This window comes from Ammospiza nelsoni, chromosome 5 (genome assembly GCF_027579445.1).
Source record: "Ammospiza nelsoni isolate bAmmNel1 chromosome 5, bAmmNel1.pri, whole genome shotgun sequence".
In the NCBI taxonomy this organism is placed as follows: domain Eukaryota; kingdom Metazoa; phylum Chordata; class Aves; order Passeriformes; family Passerellidae; genus Ammospiza; species Ammospiza nelsoni.
The window spans coordinates 22,518,824-22,546,372 of record NC_080637.1 but is presented as its reverse complement, the minus strand read 5'-3'; the positions used below and the strand labels follow the sequence as shown (position 1 = coordinate 22,546,372).

The 27,549-nt window shown below is 44.2% G+C and overlaps 1 protein-coding gene across 1 annotated transcript; it reads right to left on the bottom strand.

The window, feature by feature from the left end:
- Nucleotides 1-19,850: 19,850 nt before the first annotated feature.
- Nucleotides 19,851-22,270, bottom strand: FEZF1 (FEZ family zinc finger 1). The gene is made up of 4 exons (XM_059473079.1): nt 21,473-22,270; nt 21,173-21,307; nt 20,760-20,892; nt 19,851-20,155 (listed from the first exon to the last, which is right to left on the bottom strand). The coding sequence occupies exons 1-4, from the start codon at nt 22,268-22,270 to the stop codon at nt 19,851-19,853; spliced, it is 1,371 nt and encodes a 456-aa protein (XP_059329062.1).
- Nucleotides 22,271-27,549: the final 5,279 nt, after the last annotated feature.

Sequence of the window (27,549 nt, the reverse complement as noted above, 5' to 3'; positions counted from 1 at the left end):
AGCATTTAACCACGTCCAATCTCCTCCCTTTCCTGAAATACCTACAGACATAATATAGTTAGTCTCTCCTCCACATAAAACACTCAAAAATGCTTCAGTAAATTAGTGTATCAAGTACAGTCATACTGTTCCCTTGAGATCCAAGGGGCACGATTCTCAGTTATATCTGCATCCTTTTAACCACTCTGGAATGTAGTGGGCTTCTAAAACCCTTCAAATGTATAGAAACAGCCCCTCTGAAAATAACCTTTGTTTAAGGAGTTTCTTTTCCTGATGCACTACTGCAATAGAGCTCCAGAGCATCCCTCTGCCCAGAGCCTGTGCGGGGAGACAGAGCAGCAGGTGGGAAGTGGCACAGGAGCGTGACAGGATCTCACATGGCATCTGGTGATCTAGGACTCTGCTCTGGTTTCCAGGCCTCATGCAGAGTGCTTTATACATTTGCATAATGATCATGGAGGGAAAAAAAAAAAAAAAAAAGGCAAAAAAAAAAAAAAAAGCAGGAGCCAAACCTAATGGTGAGAAAGCATCAGTGACACCTCATGACAAGCATCAGTGGGTGACAAGCATCAGTGGGACCCTGTCCCTATGTACCAGAAGGGACGAAAACAGGGCATGAGACACTAGAGTTTGTTTTCCAAAAGAAAGTATAATATAATATTTTGGTCTACAACTGAATATTGTAATGATTTAGGAGAGTACTTTGCCAGACTTGAGAAACTGTGGAGAGTAGGTGTTTTTGTAAATACATGCACATGTGTGTGGGTGTACAGTGTGTGCATGCAGAGAGTCCATCTTCTGAATTTTATTAAAGTAACACAATCCACCAATTTTGCTTTCCTGAAGGAAATCATGATAATTAATAACAGAGAATTTAGCTGGAAATGATTAGAAGAATCATTTAGTTGGAAAAGGTTTGTGATGATACATTATAGTTTATGTGTGATAACTGACAAGGGTGGCCTTCCTGAATATAGCAGAAAAAATTGTTGTAATAACTGTTCAGAAATAGAAGGGAAAAAATAAATTACCAAAGCGAAGGGTTTTCCTATTTTTTTCCAATGTTCTCAAGAGAATACTTCAAAGATTTTGATAATTCAATTTGAAATAATCTTGCTTCAGAAAAAATTAAATTTTGTTGTTTATTTAGAATTATTATTATCATTCCAAAATAAAATTACTTTGTTTTATAAGCAAAGGTTTTTAGAGTAAGAAATACCTAAATTTTTAGGTTTTTTAAAAATCTGGGATAGCCATGAAAAAACTCAGTAAAAATAACACCAAATCTGAGTTATTCAGGTTGATCCAGATGTCTTAATATTGAAAAAGTAGTCTCTAGAGGGCAGGGAATATTTTATTTAAGTGACAGGTCTTCAGTTCTGCTGAACTGAAGTTTATTCCATGCAATTCCTCCCTAACATAAAGCCAAGGAATTTAATTGACTTTCAGTGAACAAGCAGCTGAGGCAGTGTCAAGCATTACCAAGGGATGTTATGCTCTGCCAATTCCAGTGAGAAAGCAAGGTACTCCAAGAAAAGAGGTAAAACACAAAGGACCACTGCAAAAGAACTTATTGGAGTGAGTTTCAACTCTATCAGGTTATTCTGCCTTAAGAAAAAAAATATTACTTGAGAAATTTAGAAATACAAAGGAATGTGACTTTTAATCCCTGCATTGGAACAAATTCAATACATAGCATTGGCTGCTGGCTGGCTCTGGTGAAGAGCTCCCTCAAAGGGACCACTGTGCTCTGGAATGAGGATTTGGCAATAGGCAAAATTCTTGCCAGCAGCACACTGCTACATTCCTAGCAAGGTAATTACAGATTGTCTTTAGTGGCAGCCATAAATAGGATTTGTCAAAAACCAAGAAATGCTTTCCATGTGTAAGAGAGAAGGATGCTAGTTCTCAAAACATGTTGACAGATGGGATTTATTGCCCATTTTCAACCAGGATATAATGTGTATGCTGGGGAAAACATTTCCATTGCAATAGCTGAAAGTGCTGGTATGTATAGCTAATAAAATCCGTGTGCTGCCACTTTGCCAGCCCTTCTCAGCAATACAGAATATTTCCACTTGATGGCACCAAATTTTTTTTAACCTTAGCTGAAAATAATTCTCTAATGAGATTTTGAATTCTGAGGAGATAATCTGGAAAAAAAAATTATTTTATGCTTTGTTCTGAGCACATTTCTTAAAATCTGGACTTGTTTATAAAAATTGTATTGAATTTCTTAGAGTGGCTTTTACTCTTCTATGTGAAGAGTCATTCAAACTATGTATTTTTACCCCCCAGTACTTAGAGAGTATCTTCTTTTAGTGAAGAAGGGGTTATGTTATAATATTGTTATAGGCCAGCTTCTGAATGTGGATGAATAATGTATTTTAAGATAAGTTTTTTTTCTGGCCCAATCCTGGAAACTCCACATGCATTTTCTTGTTTCAAGAAAGAAAGGCACCTATTCAGATCATAGCAAAATAACAGGCAATTCTTTAAGGGCTAAGTACCAACTTCAATTCTTACTCTAAATTACCAGTTGCTTATTATTATTAATTACTGACTAGTGATTCTCCAATAGCCTTAAATACTTTAAAACTGTTTTTAAGCTCTGCTTAGTTGTTCTGTTTAGGCACTAGGAATGTAAATAAACAAAAATGTTGTTTCAATCGTTGTCCAGTCCTTGGGGATTTCACAATCTTCAGGCAATGGTCAGAATCATGTACAAGGTACCAGACAGCAATAGACAGTATATTGGATAACATTACAGCAAACATCCATTTCTTGTTTCTCATCTCCTCTTGCAACAGTAAGGTGGGAGAGGCAGGGCTGAGTCCTCTGTCTGTGCAACACCTGCAAGGGGAAGGGAGGATGAAGTGGTCCATGACTAAACCTCCCAGGTGCTACAGTGGCATGAATGATGTACAGAACCATCCATTCAGGTTCTACAACTGCAAACAAGTATTTTAGCCATGTATAATTATATCTGTAATATTTCTGTCTATAAAACAGAGAATGTGGTACAGCATTTGGGGTTTTGAAGGATGAGGGGCACAGTTCTCTCTAGGGAGAGAACAGGGAAGGAGGGGCAGAACAGCTTTGTCCTGTTATCCTTATCCATGATAAGGACATGCCCTAAGCATGTCCTTATCCAAATTTAGGGTATAGGTAAAGGTAATTCCAGAGGCTGCATTTTATGTCTTGTAGGAGCAACTCTGCAATGTGTACTCTGCACAGACATTGTGCACATGTGTAGTAGAAGAGCCCTTGGGATGTGCTGTATTTATTGCTCAGGTGCAAATTGACCGCTTAGTGTGTAAAGCAGGGCTGACACTTCCCAGATACATCCCATTTACCAAGCGCCTGTGACACAGCTTCTCTGTGCATACACTAGTATGTACTGTCACTTAGATGTTCAGATACACAGCATGATTGAAGCTACTGTCACTGGCACAAACAGGCTGCCAGATATCCAAAGGTCTCGCTTAATTTATAGGGAAGAGTACTTCTATATAAAAGCCTAGGTAGAGGCTGCTTTCATCTACAAATCTCCCTTCCCTTCTGCTGCCTGCTTTCTTTCCCTGCTTTCAAGGTTCAGACTTTTCTGAGTTGACCTCTGAATTGCTCTTCTGAGCTATAAGATTTAAAAGATTATCCAATAAAACTTGATCATCTACTGCCAGCTCACAAATCTATAATGAGACTGATTTCCTATCTTCAGAAGTAACTTTCAATTTTAATTTCCACAAGATTTCTTTCTCTACTGTGAGAAAGTAAGCCACTTGCCCAGTCCTGGATGTTAAGATTTCCACACAATCTTAGCTACATTTGAGAACTGCTTTTGAAGTAAAACCCCTCTCTTTGAGAACATGAATATTTCATGTAACTGGTGTTCTTGGATCAGGAACTGAACTCAGTCACTAAAACAAATATCTGTCATGGTCTCCTTTTCCTCCTTTTCATTCTAGAAGAGCAGCATGGAAGAAAGCTCAGTCCTACAAACATGTAAGGACAGCACTATTCATTAACATTCAGTTATTATTTTAAGCAAGTGTTCTTTTATAATTTCTGTCTAATAACAGAAATCAGTCATTTCAACTAACTAAAAAAAACCCCAAGCCTTTCACTTTTTCATTTTACTTTATGCTCTTCTGTGTTTTCTTCCCTGCCCATTACTGTTACTCAGTTACTACATGACATTTCTGGTGTTTCATTTTCTGTTAGAACCTGAAAAAATTGGTGAGGAAATCTAAGAGCCTGTGAAAAGAGCATGAGCCTCTTTTCTGTTTCTGGGAAATACTAATAGCAATCATTACAAGCAAGAGCTTTATTAGAGATGAAAAATAGCAGCTGTGAGCAGTATTTCTCTTTCCCTCACACAGAGGAAGAAAACTGCTGGCACCATAGCGCCTTTCCAAGCCACTCCAGCTATCTTGCATCCAGCCCATAGCAGCTTCCCTGGGAGCAGAGATCCTGGCAGGGCACATCAGACCCAGCACACACTCCAGTGCTGCCATTCGGATTAACTATGTGGGGTTTAACTAACAGATGAACTACCCCTGGGACAGGGGTCTGACAGCCAAACTCATTTTCCATGGCTAATTAATCTCACTTACACCCTTCATTTCCTCTGGTTTTTAGGGACCAGCCTTTGTTGGTCATGTTAGTCTTAACTCACAATTAAACCAGAAGTTATTAACATCACACAAAAAGAAACCAAACTCAAAATTACGTTTTTGCCTCCCATATTCAAACTACATTTGCCTGAGTAGTGTCCTGACAACATACTCATGAGTTAGCTCTCATGTCTTAGCAATCATTTACTTCTACTCCACACAAATTCTGCATCATATCATTTTTATTACTAAAAATTATTTTAAATTAGAAATGGAGTCGTGGAGCAAAGAGAAAATTAGCATGCCAATGCCAAATAGTTTTGCAAGTATCCTATGCCCAGCTTCTTTTTGTCACACATACTTTGTGTTTAATTCTTGTTATGAAGTTACTAGGAAATTCTGCCTCTGCTTAGATTCTGTGTTATTCTGGTGTAAGACGCTGCTTGCCTCACTTTTTGTTAACAGATATTTCTGATGTTGTTTTAGTAACCACACTTAAATCTAGGTGCCAAATGCCAGTCTAAGTTTAGAGACATGGTCTGGGCCATTTTGCATCCATATTAATTATAGTGGAAAGCTCAGTAATGACCAGGATACCCCCATATTTTACCTTTCCCAGGTGGGAAGCTAGCTGACCCTGTCCAAAGCAGGTGTAGAAGATGCCCAACATGTGAGCAGTAGGGATAAGCTGAGACCTTGGGCTCCAGTAGGAGTTAAAGCCCCGAATTATGAGCCAAGGCATGAACTCAGGTCCAGGAAAACATATTTTTAACTGTTGGAACTCAGTGATCTTACAGTTCTTTCCAACCTTATATGATATTCAAGTTTCTAGTTATTCACAGGCCTTTCAGAGTATCTGTCTACAACTCTCCATTGCTCTAAGTGATCTCATCAAGATGTCATAGCATCAGTAGAAAAAAAAAATTAACTGACCATGGGTCTTGTGCAGACTAGTGCCAGCAATGTGTTCTTCAAGGACTTATGAAAACAGAAGCTGAAGAGACGTGAAGTGGAAAGAGTTAATGATGTTAATCTGTGCAGGCTCTGAAGCACCTAAGTGGTCAGCAATCCAGGAAGCTGCTCATTTCTGAAGAGTGTTGGGCAAAAAGACAGAGATATTGGCAGAGCAACGGGCTCAAGTGGCAAGCTCACTGAAGCAGAAAGGGAAAAAATCAGATAAGTTGTTTTTGCCATTTGAGTTTTATTGTTTTGTCCAGAAAAGGCCTTTCATACAAAGAAATGTGCTGTGTGAGAGAAACAGGAACCCACAGAGGCAGCTAGTGAGTGGGTAACCCCGTTATACCTACTAAAACCAAATATATATTTCACTGATAAATGTGACATGATGATGATAAAGATCACAGGAGGATGACACTCAAAAGAAATACAAAAGAAAGCACTATCATAAGACAACTTCATATTAGAAAAAACAATAATTGGAAAGCCATAAAAAGCTATTCAGAAGAGCAGAGAGAAATACTAGCACCAGTTGAATACATAGTATAAACAGAAAGGTCGTATCTGCAAATAATTATACAGATAAAAATGGAGCTGTATGGCACCAGACATTTTAATGTAGAAACAGAACCAAGTAGAAAGGGCAAAGGCATTGCAAATTTTTTAATCAGATGTGGGTTACATCTTGAAGGAAAGAAACATACCGTTAGGGAAGCTATGTACAAATCAACACAAAGCAAAGCATTTTATATTTGCACCCATCACAGACAAAGAGAAAAACATGTCAAAAGCACAAGGCAGTGATTTGTGGTAAAGCATATGCAAATATCTAAACAGATCTGGGGAAAAAAAAGACATTTAAAATAGATGTTTAAATGAAAATAAGATGCATCTGTTGAGAAATAAAGTAGATAAAGTTTAGCTCATGCCATGAGATTATTATATTTTGTAAAGTTTGATTAAGAGGATATACAACACAGAGGGCATAGAAAGAAAATTCTGCCAAAGGAAGTATCTGGTTTTCCATACAGGAGGATATGCTTGCAAACAGAGCACACAAAGGTTGATGTGTTTGCTGAAACACCTACTGGTAAAGGACATCTCACAGCTGGAAGAAAAAAATTTAAAAGAGAGGGTATTGCTGTTATTAGCAAGAGTAATTAGTCATAACATTTCTGGGTGTCATCTATTTTCTGAAGAATGCAGAGTATGTGGGTGCAATTGGGTAACTGGTGACTCTGTGCCTACCACAAAGGCACAGGAAGGTGTTACTCAGCCAGCTTAGCCCTGGGTTCTTTCAGCTACAGGCACGTAACCCAAGTGATTATCACTACTCCTGCTATATACAATTGTAAAAAAAGAAAAAAAATAAAAAGCACATCTAAAGTAAAGTTCATGAAATCAGTTTTAGAGGAGATGGATCATGCTCTGGAAATGTTTATTTCTCTTCAGTGACTTTGAGAGGAGTCTGGACAATTAAACTGTGAACAGTTTCTGTTAGGAAATATTAATGCCAGACAAAGCATCAGAAGAAATGCTTTGGAATTATTTTTTGTATCTGTTAGACAAAATAGCCCAAAAAATTAATGTATTTTGAAGTCTTGTTTGTAACACTTGCTTAGTTTGAATGTTTCTAAGTTATTTTCCCTTGCTGCAAGCACTTTTACTCAGAACAGTATATTAAGTCAGGCCCATCACTTTTTATAGGATTAACTAAATGTGACACTAAATACTGAGAAGTGAAGATACTGAAAAATAAATATAGCAATCTTCTAGAAGCTGCTTCGGGCCTGGGTTATCACACCAGATAGCATTAAGAACATGGTCCTGTGTCTAAGTGGACTGTATTGTTGAAGATGTCCAAGCTACTTGCTACTTCTTTAAATTTCCACCCAGTCTTCTCTTCAGCACTTCTCAGAAAAATAGGGAGTGGACTGCAGCCTTGGGTATGCTCTATACACCCAGCACAGGATTTTTTCCTGCAGTTGTGCAATACATCCAACCCTTCCATAGAAACACCACCTAAATTGCATAAGCACATGTGTGCACACTAGCTGCCTCTATATTAGTGAATAAAACATGCACTGAACTTCTTTGCAAGCACTTAACCTAACTTGCAAGAAAACCACAAAAAAACCTGTATTTAAATTATTAAATTTTCTTTCTCTCCAAAATAGAGTAGTTGCATCCAACCTGCCCAGTGGGAATGGTTTCTGATAAATATTAATCCTTAACTGTGTTTGGGAATTGTTTGTCTGGCCCTTATGCTAGTGACTGGACTAACAATTGAGTTTCAGAGCCCAAGAGGGCTCCCCTACATCTATTCAACTGTTTTGGAGCTTGCCAGTATTCATGGTTCTGTACAAAACCTGTACAGAGTTTTCCTTTTGCTAAAGGAGGGTCTTTGGCTGCATGACAGTGTTGTTTATGAGCAGTTTCTGTTCTGATGCAGCATGGAGAAGGAGAGCTGAGGGCTCATGTGCAAGAGCACCTGACAGAAGCAGGGACTCAGGCTGGGTAGTGAGGGAGACACAGGTCTCTACAGGAATGCACAGAGCTCCACACCAAGCATCCAGAAAGGACTGTATGGCTACAGACTTGAATGAGTGTACACAGAGTACTTTTTTCCTCTACATGTTTTGTGTGAGGGAGAAAGGGGGTGGGGAGTAAAAATCACCTACTTACGTAAAGGAAAATTATGAGAAAAACAAATTTTTAATCTCGGGTTTTCCCAAAAACCTCCTGCTAAATTTCCACTGTTTGCTTTCAATTACCAGCCACAGAAAACAATTGCTTAAATCTCTGCCCTTCACATCTAAATCAACAAGCGAAGGTTTAGTTCAATTGGATTTCACAGAGATGACAGGATCTGTCAATAACTTTAACAATGAAGATTTTCTCCTGTGTCTAGTCTTACATGCCAAGTTTCTCTCTGCTTAGCTACAGCCTTAGACATGATCTGTGTAATTCCAGTGCAAAAGCCTAACACAGACTGTTCCTCCAGAGCAGGGAGGGGTCTGTTTTGTATTACAGTTTTATAGCTAGAACAGGTGTTCTAGTCCCCCAGCTCATCATCATGAGGAGCATGCTCCTCTTAATTAAGATGGTCTAGCATTCAGGGATATCTTGTTATGACCCACTTTTGTCTTTAATATGGACAAGTAGAAAATGATAGCATTAGGGGTCAGAATGGGATTTAAAAATCAACCCACAGTTTTGGATTCCATCTGTCTTCCTTGACAACAGGTTACTTCACTGGTGTGGTGAAGCTTCAGGTCAGAAGAAACCAATAACAAAATAGCTTCTCAACTCATAGATACTGAATTCTTGTATATTTTTATATGTCAAAGACCAGGAAAATCTCCTGGCTTGGGAAAGCAAAGAAACAAAACAAAAGGAAATTATACTCTCTCCCAAGAATCACATGCACACCAAAAAACTTGAATACTGAGGAATCTTTCAGCAGAAAGCTCAAAGATTACCTGAGTCAGATTCCTAAGTATCAACTCACATTTCAAACACTCCCTTTTACTGGATAATAGCATGTACAATATGCCCCAAGAAAATTAGCAATTCCTTTACGGTGTTATTAGTGTTAATAGCTAATGAACTATAAAAGCAAGAGACAGTTGTGGAATTGGGATATTTTTTACAATTGATTCATTCAATCTTAATTTGTTTCTGTTTCACTAAGAAGCTGCTACCTTATTCTGAGCTATGACTGTGGCAATTAGCAGCAGTATCCCACTGTGACTGTGAGGCTGATTGCATGGTACATCTGCAGTGGAATGACACTGCCCAAATATCTACTGAAGAGATCAGACTGCTAACATTGAAAATGAAGAATTAGCAATAAATATTTATTTGGCAGCACATTCTGAAATAGACTAGATAATGGCAACATTTTATGGGTGAGAAACACTGTGTCCCTTACTTGTTATACCCACAGTTGTTGATGCCCATTTTAGCTCAGTTGGTCACAGCACAGTGCTAATAGTGCCAAGGTTGTGAGTTCAATCAAAAGGGCCATTCTTTTAAGAGCCAGACCTGGTGCTCCTTGTCCAGCTCAAGTTATTCTGTGATTTTTACCAATATAAATAGAATATTTAGATTTTTGAAACACACTTTCATCTTTCTCTTTTTCTATCTTCAGAATAGATATTCTTTATATTTGAATAGTAACATAACATCTTCCCCAAACTATTACATACCAAAGTGGATAATATTTCAGCATATTCATATTATCATCTTTCCAATACCCATGTCCCACACTGATTCAGATGGAGTTGATGGCAAAATGTAAATTCCATGAAGCTTCTGTCTGAAGTTTTAATAAAAGTAAGTTATTTTATTTAAAAAATGCACAGCAGTTTTCATTATCATATACAAGTGTATATACTTTAAATAAAATAACTATACTATATTTTATTTTTAAAATGCACAGCCGTTTTTATTATCATCTACAATTGTATATACTTGTATATACAGTTGTATATAATACAATTGTATATGCAAGTATATACAATTTAAGAAGTGGATTTAAAAAATCTGTATCTAAATTTTGAAGGTTTTCTGCTGCTCATTCTGAATAATTCATTTTGCAATAGCAGAGAATAGTGCAGTGTGTCACCAGGTTTTTAGAAAGAGTAATAGAGTAAAAGCTATAAGATACTTGGGAACATCCAGATCAATTTGGATATGGTGTTCCTGACAACTTGGAGAGCCCTTTGGAAATGGAAAATTATTAGTTACAAAGTATGGTATCATTTTTTACTTTTTTAGATTCCTGATAACACAGGATAATTGTCTTCCAAAATTTTTTATCCAACTAGTTGGGCTCAAAGGAGAGAAGGGTTGGGATTTTTTTTTCATTCCATTTAATAGGATTTAAATTCCAATCTCAGGGGGAAAAAAAAAAAAAAGCCAATCTTCAGCAAAAAAAAACCCAAAAGCTTTCCCAAGCCCCAGAAACCCTCAGTGGGCTGGCAGAAGCCTCAGTGCTTGAGATGAAGGGTCTCCAAATACAGCACGCAGCCTACAAGTGCAGCTGCCACCCTGAGGAGGTGTCAGATGACTTACAGTGAGTTCACCCGGCACATGGGCTGCCAGTTAATTCAGGTTCCTCAGTGCAGGCAAGAGACAAGAAAGCAGGAGTGAGTGTGTCTGCAGTCATCACCACCATCTCATCTCGCTCTCAACTCCACATCTGATCAGCCCCAGCCGTCCTGAGATCACGTTGACTCCTCTTGTCTTCCTGGGATGGATATAAGGGTATGGTGGCTCTCAAATATTTGAAGAAATTGATAGGTAGCCAAGTGTGAAAAAGGCTCTCTGCACTTGTTGCAAATATTTCACGTATAAAGCAAGAAGCGTTCCCTTTTATGCAAATGCATAAAATCCAAAGTATCATATGTTGAGTGGGAAATATGGGGAACTTTATAAAGTTACATTTTCCTATGCTAGTCTTTACTGGGTAAGTACCTTCACTGGTAACAGTACTTATAGTCCAGTACTGTTACTTTCAAATACTAATTTTTGATGAAAAGATACACATATCCAAAAGAAATTCCTCTCCAAGGAAGATACTTTTTGAAAGCAAACCAAGAACAGGTTTCCTGATTATCCCAAACAGTTGTAAAGTTTTAACAATTCAATAAAAGCAAAATAATTTTGGGATATTTTTTAAAGAGATGAGAGAAGTCTCCTATGCACTTAATTTTTTTGCACTGAAAACTCCAGAACTTTTCTGTTCCCTCAGCTGTGCTAGCTATTAGAAATTACAACTGTTCTGACATGACCTGCAGCAGGTACAGCCCATCTGCCTGGGCACTTCACTAGGCTGGAAAGTCTTCACAGGAGAATACAGACACAACCATGGACTCCAGAAAAAGTCATTCCAGCCTTCATTTATGGGAGCTCAAGGTTTCTTAAAATCTACCTGGTGCAAGCAAAAATGGCATTTGGCATTGAAACCTTACAATTGTAAGAATTCAGCTCATCCAGCAGGAAGAAGTTCTTAATCTGCACAACACAAGATGGACTATACACAGATCCAAGGGAAAAGCTGAAAGCAAGAAAGCCACACAATATTTCACATGACAGTATTTTTCCTCTCTCTAAAATGAGATACTGGGCAGCCAGGAATGCAAGACCAGAGCTGCCAACGATTACACCACATACTCACTAGGCAGCAGGACTGGGATTTCATCCCTGCTTCCAAAGCTGCTCAAAAACTGTATGTGTGCTCCACAGCACTCAGCTGGAACTGCTGCTCTGCTCCCTCTGACTGCCTGACCCAGGAGGGCAGGGGAAGGAGTCCTTTGTGCTCACTGTTCTGCCAGCCACATCAGAGTTTTCATGTCAGCTACAGAGCAAACTAGGAGGCTTGGAGAGTGCTTTCACTCCACATACTCCATGGCCAAAGGACCAGGATGGTCTGCTACAATGCAGGTGTTGGTCAGGCATGTGAGTCTGGCATGCAGAGCCTCTGGCCATGTGGATAAGTAACTTTACCACCAAATTACTGTACAAAAAGTGGTCACTATCACCAAATGCTGGGATTTCACCTTGTTCACCCAGAAGACACCATAGAGAATGATGCTTCAGCAACTGGATTGTTTGAGGAGGCTGCTAGAACTGCAGACTATCTGCACTAAAGGTAGCATCTAACACTGATCTAACACTCAGTAGGGACTGAGTCTCTTTTTCGTGCTGCTAGAGGCACCTGTGTCCCTCAATTGATGGTATAGAAAATACATTTATGTTCATTTACTTCCTATTAAGATGCCCAAAGCCCATAAGCATTGCCCAAAGTAGACAGGCTGGTTTGAACTCATACCTTGAGCAAGATTTTTCTGAATTGAACTTTGCTAACAAGAAAAAAAAATCTGAAAAACAAAATTATTCATAACCTAATTACTCCATGTGGCATGAGGCAACCACTTGATTATAAAAAGTGGTGAGGGGGTAACTGTATCTAAACCTTGGATGAGACAGTGGGACACTTTATGAGTTGGTGCTGCATGCTCCTTAGGAAATGGAGACAAAAAAGCCAGAGAGATCTGTAAAAGAAGCAGGTGGCTTGAACAAAGAACATGACCAAAAAACCAGCTGGGGAAGCAGGAATGCTGGTTAGCAAATAATCTCATAATTCCAGAAATTACCTTCATTTGTGCACTAGGGCAAAACCAAGCTCTTTCAAAAGTATTGCAGCCCCACTCTGAGTAACCAACAGTCCTTTTCGGATACTTAAATCCCAGAATCAGGAATATCAAAAACCTGGGGACTGGGGAAGGCTCCTGAGATGTTTGACACCTGCATTAAATTAAATTAAATTATTCACACCTGCCTATGAGTTGCTTAAGCATAGTAAGATAATTTTTAATTAAGCCACTTCTAAAAAGGCATTTATCTTGCAAACTAGACACTGAACACTTGTCACAACCAATCACTTGCTCCAGATTTGGGACCCCCATCCAATGTCCAACTCCCTCCTGATCTTACAACTTTTTGATACTCATGCAGAGAGAAGCAGTCCAAGGAAAGCAGTGATAGGTACTCTGATTTAGTAATACAGGACAGGTGCTCCTGAAGTGCTTGAAACCGTGTGAAACAGAAGGGGTGTTTGAATGTGAGAATGACTCTCACAGGCAAGAACCCAACCCAGCAGTCTCTTCCTTGCCCTTAAGCAGGTTATCTCTGGTTTGGAGAAAATTCCTCCCAATAGTGAAAGGTTTTGTATTTATGTTTTGTCATCATCTACTTGTAAACTTCTACAGCAATATATAAATGCTGATTTGTCAAAGAAATTTTTCCAAAAAATTATTTTTAAAAATCTTATAAAGTACCACCCTCTGTAATTAGTATAGAGAGAGATGTAAGTTAAATTTAGTAAATGCAATTTGGCTGTGTTGTACTCCTTTGCTTGCACAAATTAAAGTAGCTCTTTGCACACTGTAACTTTCACAAGTCAGTCTGCAGTGCAACAACGTTCAGCATCAGGCAGGATTTAGAACAATTGCTGACTGCTTTTTCAATAAACATGAGTTTTGCATTGATGAGAACTCAGCTGCCTGTCTTGTGGCAGTTTTGTTTTGGGGTAACTCAGTTTCTGCTCTAGTTATAACCCTTACATATTTTTACAAAGAAAATGTAACTGCACGCTGCATTTCTAAAGGTATGTGAGAATCAGCACACTCCACAGAACAGAAGAAACACTGTTTGTAGCAAAGGGTGTCTCTGCTTCTTAGAACTTGCAGATCAAAACAGTCCATTACTTAATTATAGGAAATCATAATAATTACACGTTGCCCACAAAAGTAATTAAGCATTTGTTTTGGTCTTTACCTAAAGGTTCTAGCCAGTGCTACTGCATCTTTTCAAACTGGATAAATTTGAAATGTGTGCCATGAATTTGAAAATGTCATCTAAATTAAATTCACTGTCTCTCTTGCACTGCTTCATGCCATGCAGTAGCATTACTGGACATAAGCAACCATGGGCCCTCAGCTTTTAGTACTCACTTAAAGCAGCCAAAAGTGGTTTCTAAAAAACGTATTTTTGTTTATGAGATGCAGATTAATGTATTTGCTGCCAAAAAAAAAAAAAAAAAGAGCAAATGCTTATGTGATTCCCGAATTCCTAGTTTTAAGAGAAAATATATTGTTCCTTTTAAAATACACTAGGTTAGAAAATAAGATTTCCATTTCTTTCTTATTTTCTGGTGAACATAGGAAAAAAACACAATTTATTGAGGTGTTTCTTATATAAAGCTAAATATTTTTCTAAATAAATTGTGGTTCAGATTTTGTTTAACTTATTCAGCAGACATTGTTTTACAAATTCTTGCTTGCTCAGAAAAAAATTCACTTGAACTCATTTATCATCCAAGATTTTTTCATTATTTTTGTTTAGAAAGAAAACTCTCGTTTAAGGTTATTTTTATAAAATCTGAGTTAGACAAGGTTTTTTAAGTGGAGATATACACTCTTCAGATGTTTCATGGTAATATCAAGAGGTTGACAGGGAGTTTAGAAATATTTTGAAAAGGTTTCTTTTTGTGCCATCTGTTGTATTTAATCCCTATAAGCTAAAGTACTGTGAATCAAAGTTTCTCTTTCATGTTGCGTCAGTCTGCAACTAAATCTTATAGTCCCATCCCTGAAAATAAAAACTTACCTGTATTGTTGCAGATAAATGCTCAGGCTTACATTTGCAACATATAGCTCTTCCATTTGCCACACCAGATAAAACATACTGTGTGTAAATTTGTCATTTAATTATTAAAAAAAAAAAGTCAGAGAAGCAACTTCTCTATATATTTTAATTCATTGGTAACTGAAGATGATTTTTTAGAATTCACAGAATAATGGTGGTGAAATACTAACCATCCCAAATACAAAAAGGGAGGAGTTTTTTTTGTATTTCCATGGGCATGGTTATTGGATTTAATACCGTGCCTAATCAAATAGGCAAGGATTTCACTACAACAGTGACTGAACAGTGAAGCTATTAAATAACTTCCATGGAAGTTTCAAAGGAGGACAAAAGGTAGACACAGCTTGTACTTCATAATTCAATGAGAAGTTTTAAAAAGAGAACTTTTGTATTGTTTCAGGAGTTGCAGATTACTGAAGGAAAAGACTTTGTGCAAACTCACAGGACTAAGGGTGAGTACAGCCATGTGCTGCAGAGGGTCACAGCGTGCTGTGCAGCCCCGGAGTGGTCACACAAAAGTCATGCAGCCTGAACCCTTGGGCCAGGAAGAGAAGGGGACCCAGCATGGAGTGGGGCTGGAGCTACCACTACTACTTTCATGGGAGATATGGGAGTTACCATTAAATAGTTACTGCTACAGTTCCCAGCAGGGTACTGCACAATTCTCCCTCCATAAGGATTGTACCTGAGCAAACTGGCAGCTAAACAGAGCATGGGTGGAAAGATTTACATAATTAAAGAGTTATAACTATCTGGTATCAACATATCAAAACCCCAAGAGCAAATTAGGTCCCTTTTTCCTGTACCAAGCTCCAAAGAACAAAATGGTGACTGTCCCATTCTAAGTATGGCAGAGGAGGTATGGAGAGCTAGGAGCATTTTCTAATTGCTAGTTGTCAAGCACTGTCCAAATAAACTGTTCTGGTACTAAGCTGTGACCAACATGCCTTCATTTGAGATGGCTCTGGATGAATTTGTTGAATTTTGTTTAATCTCTCAATTTTCACCACTGTATTTGTAAAGACTGGGAGCAAAAAGTGATTAAAAATCATAAAAAATATTTTAAAAATACTTCCTTGACTAATACTGTCCAGTATTCATTTTGGGTACTTTGAGATATGCTGGATTTCTATATAATTTCCCATGAAGCAGAGAATTATTTTGGAAGCTATTAAAAAGCTGTGATTTAATTTACATTTTGGCATGCATGGATTTTTTTTGTAAAAAACAAAAACACACAGTCACACCTCCCTAAGCCCCCACCCCAACAAGAAAAACCCACAAACATTTTTACTAATATCTTTGTCCTTTTTTTCCTTTTTTTTGTGGGGGGTAGGGGGAGATTTTTTTCTGCTGTTGAGAAATGTCTGATCATTAATAGAGCACTAGCAAAACAAAGTCAATACCATTTCAGCTTCAGAAGGAACTTGGATGCTGTGAGAAGATCCTGCCGTGCTCTATTTTATTTCCACAACAATATACAACAGCTTTGGTAATTCTGGTAGCTCTTTCAGATACATAACACTTTCAGTATTGGCACACGCTGACAAAACAGTAGTATCTGAGAAGCACAGAAGAAATTCAGTCCCATCTGAGAAGTCCTGGGTGGGGATGAAGGTGGAGGGCAACAGCTCCTCCTCCTCGAGGGCTTTCTGCTCCAGGGTCCCATAGGACCAGCCTTGCCTGCCTTTCATTCAGCGTGCAGTGAAGCTGCTGTGGTTGGTGCGAGGTGGGCATCACTGGTGTCAAGATGCCAATGCTCAGCTCTGCACTCTGGATTTGAGCAGATCCAGACACACCAAGGCTCTTCTCCCAGCATCCATGAGGGACTGGTAGAATGGGGCTGACCAGTTGTCACAAAGAATACAGATCATATGGCAGTGATGCTGATTGGCACAGAAATGGGAACATATAAACTTTCCTTTAGGCACAGATGGCTCCATTTCTCCTGTCAAAATTATTCACATTTTTAAAAAAAATTGTCTGTAGTAAGGAGAGCTGTTAATAGTTCTACACTTTGGATATACATAAAATTATAGCTTTTGCCTCTCATGATGATTTCACCAGCTTTGAATTGCCTCTGACCATTAACTAGAAATTTGCTTGACCTGAGATTAATCTTGAAAGAGAGGAAATGAAAGGTAATTCTGTGCAGGCCTTCCAAGACATGAATTGATACCAGTCTTTGACACAAACAATGTTCTATACAGTGAAATAACAAATGAGCTGTCCTCATCTCCCTGTGAAGTCCCACATCAGTAGTGTTTACTCTGAGATATCTAGGAAGAGAAATGCTTACCTATGCTCATCACTGGCTTTCTCTGCTTCACCTTGTAATAAAGCTAGAGTGCCTCATTTCTACTCCATGTCAAAACATGCCACCCCTGCATGCAATGCGTGTTCCTTAGCAAAATATTGTTCTTCACCAGGAAGACACAGAAGAATCCAGATTATGCAGTGACTGAAGATCTTTTAAGGGAGAAAAGGCAAACAAATCCAATTATTTTTTATAAACATGCAAATGGTTTGTGGTAAAGCAACACTGGAAATTCTCTCTCCTCTACTGATAAAAATGGGAGAAAATACAGCTTCTGCATGGGGAGGACTGAGCCCTCACTTCTCCTAGCATCTGGAAAATAATCTGAAGAAACAAAATTGAGCACAGACATCTGGGTAACCAATGCTCATAATCTCCAGTAGTATCTTCAGGCCTCATGTATGTGTTTGATTTGAAACTGCTGTTATGTGCTTATCACAATGTGGATAAATTAAATTTTCCTTTTGTTTCACTATATATTTACATTCATATCCCTTTGTCATGATTAAAATACTTTTAGGATTACTTCAATATTTCTATGATGCTTGAATAGTTTTGAACTAGTTTAAATATTAGTAAAATTATGATATTTAGCAAGGTTTCAGTACCTTGGACTATCACACTTGCTCAGCAATAAGAAAGGCAAGTTGGACTTCTGCTCAGATAAGAAAGCAAACTGGGCTTCTGCTTTGAAATACTTCCTTCAAGCTGAGCCTCAGAGCAATGGCACACCAGCATCAAATCAGTGGGATCTTTGGGACTCCTTGCCTTTCATTACATGTCACAAAAGTTTTCCTTTGAACTAGCAACACACTGCAGCCACCTGATCTAGGAGGAATTTATCTGTGTGGAAGCCAGAATGACTCTGTTCTAGTCCCGGGATCCGAGCCGAGCTGAAGAGAGCTGTCCATAGGGCCAGATCCTCAAAGGACACTTGCTCTATCTGCAGGAGCCTCTCCTCCCCGCCCTGCTTCATCCCGAATTCTAGTTTACCCGGGGTCACTTCAAGGCTGTCTCAACTCCCCTTCTTCCTGCCCCTGCTGCCGCAGTCCCCTGGGAAAATTGGGGTTTCCCCAATTTCTCCGAAGTTCTCCCCAAGGTTTCCCCAAAGTCTCCGAAGGGGAGACGCGCAGAGGGAGGCCCGCGCCTCTGCAGCCAGCGCTTGTTGCGGCTGTACCGAGAACCCCGCGCCCAAATCATGGGACACTTCTCCCCTGGAGCGGGGGAAAAGCGGCGCCCCGAGGGGCCGAGCCGTGCCGGGTGCCGCAGGTCTGCCCGCGCCGTGGCTCTGACCTGTTGCTTTGCTTTGTACACGCAGAGCCGCCTGCCCGGGAGTTTACCGCGGTAATCTGACACGTGTGAAAGGAGAGGGATGCGCTTCCCCTCTCAGCGCTTTCAAAGGCGCCCGGTGCTGGCAGAGCCGCCGGGCCCAGCCCGGGGACCGCACCTGCTGGATGCGGGCACTCCCGGGGGGGCGGCGGGAGCGCCGCCCGTAAGGCGATATCCCTTTCTTGGTGTAACGCGTTAGCTACGACTGTCACCACGGCGTCTCGCCCCTCGCCAAAAGCCGAAAGCCTGGGAGAGCTCCAGGTGTACAGGATCTGGGCGAGACCTGGGATGTCACACCACCCGTTCTCGCAGGGCTCACCCTGGGGCAGACCCGCAGGCGCTCCCGAAAGGTTCCCCGAGCGGGGCAAATCCCCAGGGGCCGTGGGACAGCCTCCGCTTGTCCCTGGACCGCCCCGCCTGGCCGTCCTCGGCCCGACCCCGGAGTGGAGCACGGCCCGGCCCCTGTCCGAAGAGAAGCCCCGAGCCTGAAGGGGGGCGGTGGGCACAGCCCTGAGAGGGCAGAGGGAGCCGAGCGGGCCTGCCTGCCCTGCTCGGGGGGTAGCACCCATCTTCCGTGCCCGGTCCGGTTACCCCGGGAGCGGGATAATCCCAGACCCCCTCCCGCCGCTCCTCAGGCCCCCACCGACGGGCGGGCTTCGCTTTCAAGGCTCGGCTTGGCAGAGGCTGCTGAGCAGCTAATAACATAACAACCCTGCTTTGATCAATTCGAACTAATTACCCCTCTTAATTAAAGTCTTTAGCGATTGCCTCAGTGTTTTGGCAAGGGCGAGGAGAGCTTTGCCGTGCGGCAGCGCCAACGCCGCGCTCCCCGCCCGCCCGTCCGCGCCGCAGCCCCCGCCGCCGCAGTCACTCCTTGGCAAAGGTTTATTTCCATCAGGTCAACGAATTCTTTTTTTTTTTTTTTTTTTTTTCTCTCCACGTGCAAGAATCAATGCGAAATTCAAATCCGTACATAGAGAACAGTTGTGTCCATATAGATACGATATTCAGGGGGAGAGGGAGAGGAGGGAACCAAGAAGGGTAGGATAACCAGCAGACAGCGGAGGCAGGGCAGGATCAACACAAGGGGAATATATATATACATCGAAATAATTAAAGTGGTGCAGCATTCCCGGCTCGAGTAATACAGTTTCCCAAATAAATACAGCAGAAATTGGCTTGGCGCTTTTTGTTTTTGTTTTGTTTTGTTTTTAACCATCTCTCCACCTGAGATGCAACGACAACATAAAAAGTAGTCTGTAAAGAACAAAGGAAAAAGTAAAAAAAAAAAAAAAATAGGAAACAATCTGTCCCATTAACGTTAGTGGCGATATAGAGCATAATACACAAAACCGCTTATAACAGGTGCATGCAAGGAGGCGCCGGGGCTCGCTCGGCGGGGCCGGGGCCGCCCCTCACGGCTGCAGCGGCGGCGGGCCCTGCAGCAGCGCCCCGGGCGGGGCCGGCGGCTCCGGCCCCCCCAGCTCGGCGGGGGCCCGGGGCAGTCCCAGGGCGCTGTCATGCAGCTTACGGACGTGCTTCTTGAGGTCAAAGTTCCTGCAGAAGCCTTTGCCGCAGGTGGGGCAGGTGAAGGGCTTCTTGTCGTTGTGGGTGTGCATGTGGAAGGTCAGATTGTACACCTGGTGAAAAGCCTTGTTGCAGATATTGCACTTGAACTGCTTCTCCCCGCTGTGAGTCAGCTTGTGGTTTTTGTAATTGCCTGGGAATGAGAAAAGAAAGGCAAATGGACCTGGATTTCAAAGACGGACAATGAAAAGACAAGAAAAATAAAAAAAACCCCACCCGAACTCTGTCCCATCACCAGAGTTCGGCTTTAGGATGAAACGACCGCAAACCTCCTGCCTTCTCTCCATCCTCCCCGCGGCTGTTACACTTAGCAGACGACAAAGAAAGGATCGAATAAACCAAAATCACGACAATTGCGGAAATACAACCACGGGGTTTAGACTTCACAGCAACCCAGGAAGAAAAAGTAGCTAAATTCTTGTATTTGGAAGGGGAAATAAGAGGAGAATTCGTTTGCCGAACCGCGCTGGAAGCTTCATGTTGTGGTGAAGGGAGAACAGACACTTCCAGCCGAACGACTGCCCTGCCGTTCCCCCGAACAGAGACCTCTGCCCCGCGTCGTGGGGCAAGACATGTGTCGGGGCTAGCGAAACTTAAAATTACCCTCAATATCTAATAATAAAACTTGAACACAAAATTAACTCTCCACCACTCTCCCTGTCGCAAATTGTCCCGACACTTGACCTGGCTTGGGGAAGGGGAAGCCGGGGAGGAGAGAGGGTGCTGGAGACTGGTACCTTTCTGGTGAAATCCTTTGCCACAAAATTCACAGACAAATGGTTTATAGCCGGCGTGTATTCGCGTGTGCGTGTTCAGGGTCGAGCTCCGGTTAAAAGCTTTGCCGCACTGGTTGCACTTGTGTGGCTTTTCCTGGAAGGAAACAAACACCAAGTCACGGCTTGTTGGCTGTCCTGAGGGTTCTGTGTTCTGTTTAGCGGGATTTTATGAGCTGATTTGCGCAGTTCTATGTGTTCAGCTGACGGCTCGCTGGTGCCGGTGCGGGCATCCCGCCGAACCCACCGCGCTCGGGACAAACGAAACGTGCCCGCGGCTGCGGGCTGGCCGCCCCCCGCGCCGCTGCTTCGGAGCTCGCCCAAAAACGTGAGTGGAAACTCTCGGGCAGGGAGGAAGGGACAGGGGATGGGCTCACCTGGGTGTGGATGATCTTGTGCCGGCAGAGCGTGCTCGCCTGTCTGAAGCCCTTCCCGCAAACTTTGCAAACAAAGGGTCTGGCTCCCGTGTGCACCGGCATATGGCGCGTTAAATTATAATGTGCATTAAATACCTTGAAAGAGAAAGGAGACAATAAAATAAAATGAAATTGCGATTAGAAGACGAGAGTGCCAAGGGGGAGCCGTCGTTTAAAAATCAAGCAAGCGACAAGACAGCCGGCGGGAAGACGGATAGGGACAGGAGGCTGGGGAAGGGAGGAGGCTACGGTGCTACTTGCCTTTCCACAAACTTCACACGTGAAAACTTTGGGCTTGCTGCTCGGGGAGCCGCGGCTGAACTCCGACGTCTTATAGGCGATTTTTTCCGTGAGGATCTGAGCACTTTCTTTCATGTAGTGCTGCAACTGAGCCTGCGATAAGTCCTTGAAGGCCACCCCCGCCGGGTACTTGTCCACGGTCGGTAGCACCAGCTTGTTCCGCTCCGCCAGGTAAGCCTTGGGCTGCGGGTGCAAGGGAGAGCTGAGGAAATAAGAAGCCACCGGGTGGATGTTGACACTGGAGGACGGGTGACAGGGGCTGTCGCCTCGGTTGAAATAGCACAGGGCTCCCATGGCGTGGAAGGAGGAGTGATTGACCACTCGGGGTCTTACCAGTTTGTACTGCTGCAAGGGCAGGGCATCGCGGGGGAAATCTCCTTTCAAGCTCAGGGCACAGTTCAAGAGATCGCCGCAGCTAAAGGAGGGCGAGGAAGAGGACTCTAAGTGAGCCTTCCTGGGTTCCGCTCCAGCCACCGCTGCTTTGGGCAGGGTATCGTACGCCACCGGGACAAAGGGGATCATGCAGGGGATGGAGGAGTTGAGGTGCAGCGGATGCTTGGGGTCGCCTTTGGCCACGGAGCCATGGAGGAGCTGCGGGACGGGGATGGAGCGGGGCTCTGGAGTCCGCGCCATGATGCGCTCAATGGAGAAGGCGAGTGGCTTGGGCGTGCTGATCATGTTGCTCCTGGCAGACAGGCTTTCTCTGGACGGAGGAGTCGCTAGGATTTTGGTCGCCGTGTGGTTGCCACTATTGTCCATGGCTGAACTGCATTTGTTCTCCCGGTTTGAGCCGCTCTGGTAGACGCCTCTTTTTTTTTTTTTTTTTTCCCTTTTTTTTTTTTTTCTTTTCCTTTCTCCCCTCTCTCTCTCTCTTTCACTTTCTCTGCCTCTTTTCTTGTTACTGATCTGCGAGGAGGGAGACCAGCATTGCCGCCGCCACCATCACCACAGCCTCCGCCGGCGGAACCAGCCTTCTCAGTCCAGTGGACTCATGCCAGCCCATCACAGTTTACTTTGGCGCACCAATGACTCGGGACAATCGCTACTTATTTCTATCAATAGAAAGTGTTGTGTCAATAACGCAGCCAAGATCTCGCCAATCGTTAACTTCCAAGAGGAGAAGGTAAACTAGATAATTGCTCAATTCGCTTCCAACAGTCAACAGGAAAAGTTTTTCCCCCCCAGCAAGCGGCTACTTTTCATTGGCGCCCGCGCCTCCCCCGCCCAGGGAAGGAGGTGGCCCTCCCTCCTTCTCGCCTCTCTCCCCTCTGCCTCCCTCCCTCTCGCTTTTTATTATTATTATTTGCAATCTGCTTAACCAGGCTTTAGAGGCCAAGCAAATCCGAGATCAATTTTCTTGTTTGGCTTTAAATGACATCATCTAAAATCATTGTCCAAGTGCTAAATGGGGATGTGAAACCCAATTCAAGGGCAAGCGCCAGGGTGTTTGTCAAACAAGGTGCTGCAGAAGAAGCGGCTGGAGGGGAAGCTGTTTGTTTCCTTGCCACTTTCCAGCCCGAGCTCTCTTTGTGCGTGCGTACGTGTGTGTGTCTGAGGCAGGGAGGGAAATGGCTGCTCTGCTCCTGGGACTGCTCCTGGGACTGCTCACTGCTTTAAAGAACAAGGTCAGGTGGCGGTGAGCTTTTGGAAAACACGGTAGACAAATAAGCGGGGGACTTGCAACAAGCAGACGGCGAGACCAGCGCGTGGGGATGCAGGAACATCCCGGGCCAAATGGAGCGAGTGCTTGGGAGCAAAAGGATGATTCAAAACCTGGGGCGGGGGAAGAGAAGAAAAAGGAGGTAGGAAGAAGGGGTGCCTTTTGAATCCGAAGCATTATTGATATATCTCTGTATTTTTGTGTATATATATACATATGCAGCCTGCATATGCACTAAATATAGCTTCTGTGTCCTTACAGAATACACTCACAACACAAATACCGAAAACTCAGGGCTGGCACAGATACACGAAGAAATATACAGCTCACACACTGTTTGTAGATACATATGCACCTAAACAGATGCAATCTCCATGTATTTAATAGAAGCTTGACGGCCCTGTTCGGGTGTTCGTCCTGTCAGCGAAGGGGGTGCCTGGGGAGATGAGAGGGGCAGCAGTGGCTACGGGGCCCTCTGTGTTCCCGCCCACCCCACCACGGGACAGTTCGGGTCAGGACAGGGTCCCGTTCCTCCCGCCGGCCTGGGGCTCACTCGGCTGGTGGCTGAGGGGTCGCTACCGCAATAACAGCCAGGAGACACCGAGGGTCCCTCCGTCCCCGCCGCCCCCGGCAGCGAGCGGCCAGGCCGCGGCCTCAGCGCAGGGACCCGTGCAGCTGCTCCCGTATCAGAGGTCTCGCACTGCCCTTCTCGGGGCAGCGGGAGAGAGGCGGGAGGCCTCGGGTTTGCTGATGGAGAGAAGGCTCCAGCGAGGCAGGGAGGCCCGACCCCACAGCTCGGGTTCCAGCCCTGGAACCGGCACATGGCAGTGTCTGCCCCGCAGCCGCCGGCCCGGGACAGCCGTCCTACGAGGAGTGAGAGCAGGGAGGAAGGGCTGGGGCTCAGGGGGAAAGGGAGAGAGACATGGGGAGACGGAAGGAGGGATGGAGGGAGGCATCCTTGCCCCCGGAGCTGTGACCTGTCTGTTGCGGCCTCAAGCCACCGCGGCTCCTTTTGAGGAGAGCAAGGCAACGGCTGTTCCACGACGGTACCTCCGCAGCCGGGAGCTCCGTGCGGGGCACGGAGGAAGAGAATGTCCTGCGGTCCCCAGGACACACGTCGAACGACGGGCAGTGGCCCGGGCACCTCTCCCTGCGACCTCCGTGTCCGGCCCGTCCCTCCCGTGTCCGGAGCTTAGGCGGGGACAGGAGCAGGGGCTGGCCTCGGGATGGACACAGCCGTGCGGGCAAGCGTGAGGATCCGCGATGCCTCTCCGGCCCTGCTCCCTGCTTTCCCCTGCCCGGGGAACCGCTGACCGGGGCTGCACCGCTCACGTTCTTCTCCCCCGCAATTCCCCGCGGCAGATGGGTCGGGGCGCTCAGACCGTCATTGCTGTCCCGGATCGGGTTGCTGCAGCCGCCCGCCTTTCACCTGGAGGAAGGAAGGAAGGAAGGATCGTGCACCGGCGGGGGGACGCAGGCGGCCCCCCAGAGCCGTGAGGGGCAGCTGCCTCGGGCTGCCCCCTTCTCCGCACTGTCGGTGTCTCTCTCTCTTACTTTGTGTCAGCCAGAGGAGATTTTCCTCCTTCAGAGCAATTTACATTTAATTCAATCTAGGCAAATTTCCTCTTGATTGGTGCTGAAGAAGGGAATTATTGTTGAGTGGGTTTTAGAGGGTTCAAATCTCATATACTTAATATGTTAACAGCTTGTTCTTAACTGGTCTTTTTGGGATTGACTTTTTGACAAGTGTTTAAAAGTAAAATATGTAGTGTCATTTGAGCAGGGTAAATATCCCAAAGCAGCAATTACAGCCCTGCCATTGCAATTATACTGGTCTACTCAATATTGAGATGCACTTTTGAAGAAGCGATAGCTTTATTATTCAGTACTTCCCTACGAATATATCTCCCTTTCTTTCGGTACCTCTCACGATAATTTATGTAAGTGCCAAATTTTCCTTAGCGATCTAAAAGCAAAATTTTTTGGGGGCGGGGGGGCGGGGGGACGTCATCGTCTTCTGTCTCAGAGATGGAGCCTTGCTAGGTGTTGCTGTTGCCGGCAATATCGATAAAGTCACTAAAATCAACCTCGATTTATCCTTTTAGTCCTGTCTGAGTTTTGCCTTGCTCTCCGACCGCATATTTTTTTTTTAAGTTTTACATATCTGCCGAGCGGCAAATATCCCGCACTCGTGCTGGCGTTTTTCCCGAGGCAGAGACATTTACAGCCTCTGAAAGGGGCAGTAAGGAACCTCTCGGCCGGTTTCTATCTGGGAAGCACGGCGGGCCCGGGCTCCCTCCAGGCTGGCAGCACGTACCGAGTCCCAGTGGAAGGGGCTGAAGAAGCCTGCCCGCCGGCCTCCCGCAGTTATAAACCATCGCAGAAATTAAGGGCAAAAGTTTTGCCTCGAGTTGATTTTGTGCTCTGCCCGGGAAAGCTGCTGTTCTCTTTTTCCCCGTAATCGGCTTTGTGTTTCATTCGTTCCTAAGGTATGTTCTTGATATTGCTCACTTGCATTATTATCATAACGTATCTCTACATGCACTCAAAATCCGAGTCACCAGCGAATTCATCTCTTCGTCAGGATTACTTCAATCCGATCCCAGAGGCGATTAGAGGGAGGTAAAATACCGCCTTAGACCCTAATCTTTAATTTCTTCCTCCTTAATAAAATGAATAATTCCATTGCGTTTTTAAGTAAAAAATGAATTGAAAAGGATAATAACTCCGCTAACCTTCTGTTGCTTGTATTAATATTTTCCTGGGAGTATTTTACCGTAACCCTCCTGCCCGAGGGAGCTGCTCCCTCCGTGCGCCCGGAGCCGGCTCCCCACGGCCGGGTACGGGCGGGGACGGCAGCATCCCTCCTGGCTCCGGGACGCCTCTGGGCAGCCCGAGCGTGCAGGGAACCAGGGAGGTCACAAAACATCCTTCTGGCCACGACATCAGCGGGCTCGATGGCGGCTGGACAGACCCTGATAACTGTTATTACTGTTGTGATAGTCGTCATTAATAGTGACACTGTCGGGATCCTCTGCTAAAGCTTGGGTTTGCTCTCGCTATGCATCAGTCCAAGACGGTCCCTCCCGAGCCGCCGGAATTTTGAAGAGGTGATTTACCCCGACACGAGGGACACCGCGCTCCCCCAGCCGCAACGCCGCCGCCCGCACACCCCGGATCGCGGAACGCGTTTGCCCTGGCTTGGTACAGTTCGGAACCAGCCCCTGGCTGCCGCGGTGCTGGAGGGATGCCGCTGTTCATTCCTACTCAGAACTTGTCCTTTACTGTATGTTTGAAGGGAAGTAAAAAATACGAACGGGAGAGTTACAGCTGGGGGAAGTGGACCAGCCGCCCTCACAGTTTATCACCACCTGGCGCTGGGGGAGATCCGACCCCATCCTTTATGGTGGGAATCTGCTGCTACCGCCCCCCGCCCGGCTGCTGGGGTGGCCGCGGCTCCCTGGCCCACCCGGCCCCGGCCCCGGCCCCGGCTCCCGTTCTGCTCGGCGGAGGTCGGCCCAGAGCCCGAGCACACCTCGCAGCAGCCCCAGGTTCTGGAGCGTGGGCAAAGGCGCTTGGCCTTTCCCAGCTTTAAAGTTGTAACACTTCGGCGTTTTCTCCACTGATCATTTTTCCAGTGGAAGAAAGTAAGAGAAATATGTGCGTGCGTGTGTGTATATATACCTTCCGAGACTAAGTGTAATCTTCCCATACAGTGACGGCGTGTTGGCGTCCTTCTATAGCAGTTCCACCGCAAGCAAAATAATAAAGTATTGCTATTTGTAACCGAATCCATCACAAAAGAAAAACATTTAACGCTGACCCGCAAAATACAAGTGCTCCCGGAGGTAAAACAAAGTTTGGCAGTACAGTACATTTCGTACAGACCCCCCTAAATGGAAAACCAAACTGGTGCAAATTAAGCCTTTTCATGTATAAAGCCTTTAATCACATATAAACGAAATTACAAGTGACCCTCTAAGGCAGCGCTTCCGGCCCTCCCGTAATTCATGCGAGCGATTTGACTAAGTGTGCCAGCTCCGAACGTGGGCTGCAGCTATCACGTCTAATCTAATCAGTCCGCCTGTGAGGGGACCCGGCGGTGTCATCAACTCCAAAGGGCCCTTGGTGGAAGTGGCTGGGAGAGGCCAGCGGCAGCTGGAGCCATGAATGACACTTTCTCATTTGTTCCTTTCCCAGTTCAACAAATGTTTAGTCCCGTTACTGCTAAATGAACGCCTTGCGCTCTTTGGCTGGGGGAAGCTATTTATTTTTAAGATTCCTGAATAGGATCAGGAGCAATTAACTTATTTTTTGTTTCCATTTTCTGTCGGTGTATTGGGAGGTAACCTGGAGCAAAGCGAAGAGCCGGTCGCTG

Excerpts from the sequence above, each read along its gene's own strand:
- FEZF1 (XM_059473079.1), bottom strand. The coding sequence starts at position 22,270 with ATGGACAATAGTGGCAACCACACGGCGACCAAAATCCTAGCGACTCCT. Across the intron at positions 21,308-21,472 it reads CGTGTGAAGTTTGTGGAAAG|GTATTTAATGCACATTATAA; the intron begins GCAAGTAGCACC and ends TTCTCTTTCAAG. Across the intron at positions 20,156-20,759 it reads CAAAGGATTTCACCAGAAAG|GCAATTACAAAAACCACAAG; the intron begins GTACCAGTCTCC and ends TCTCATTCCCAG.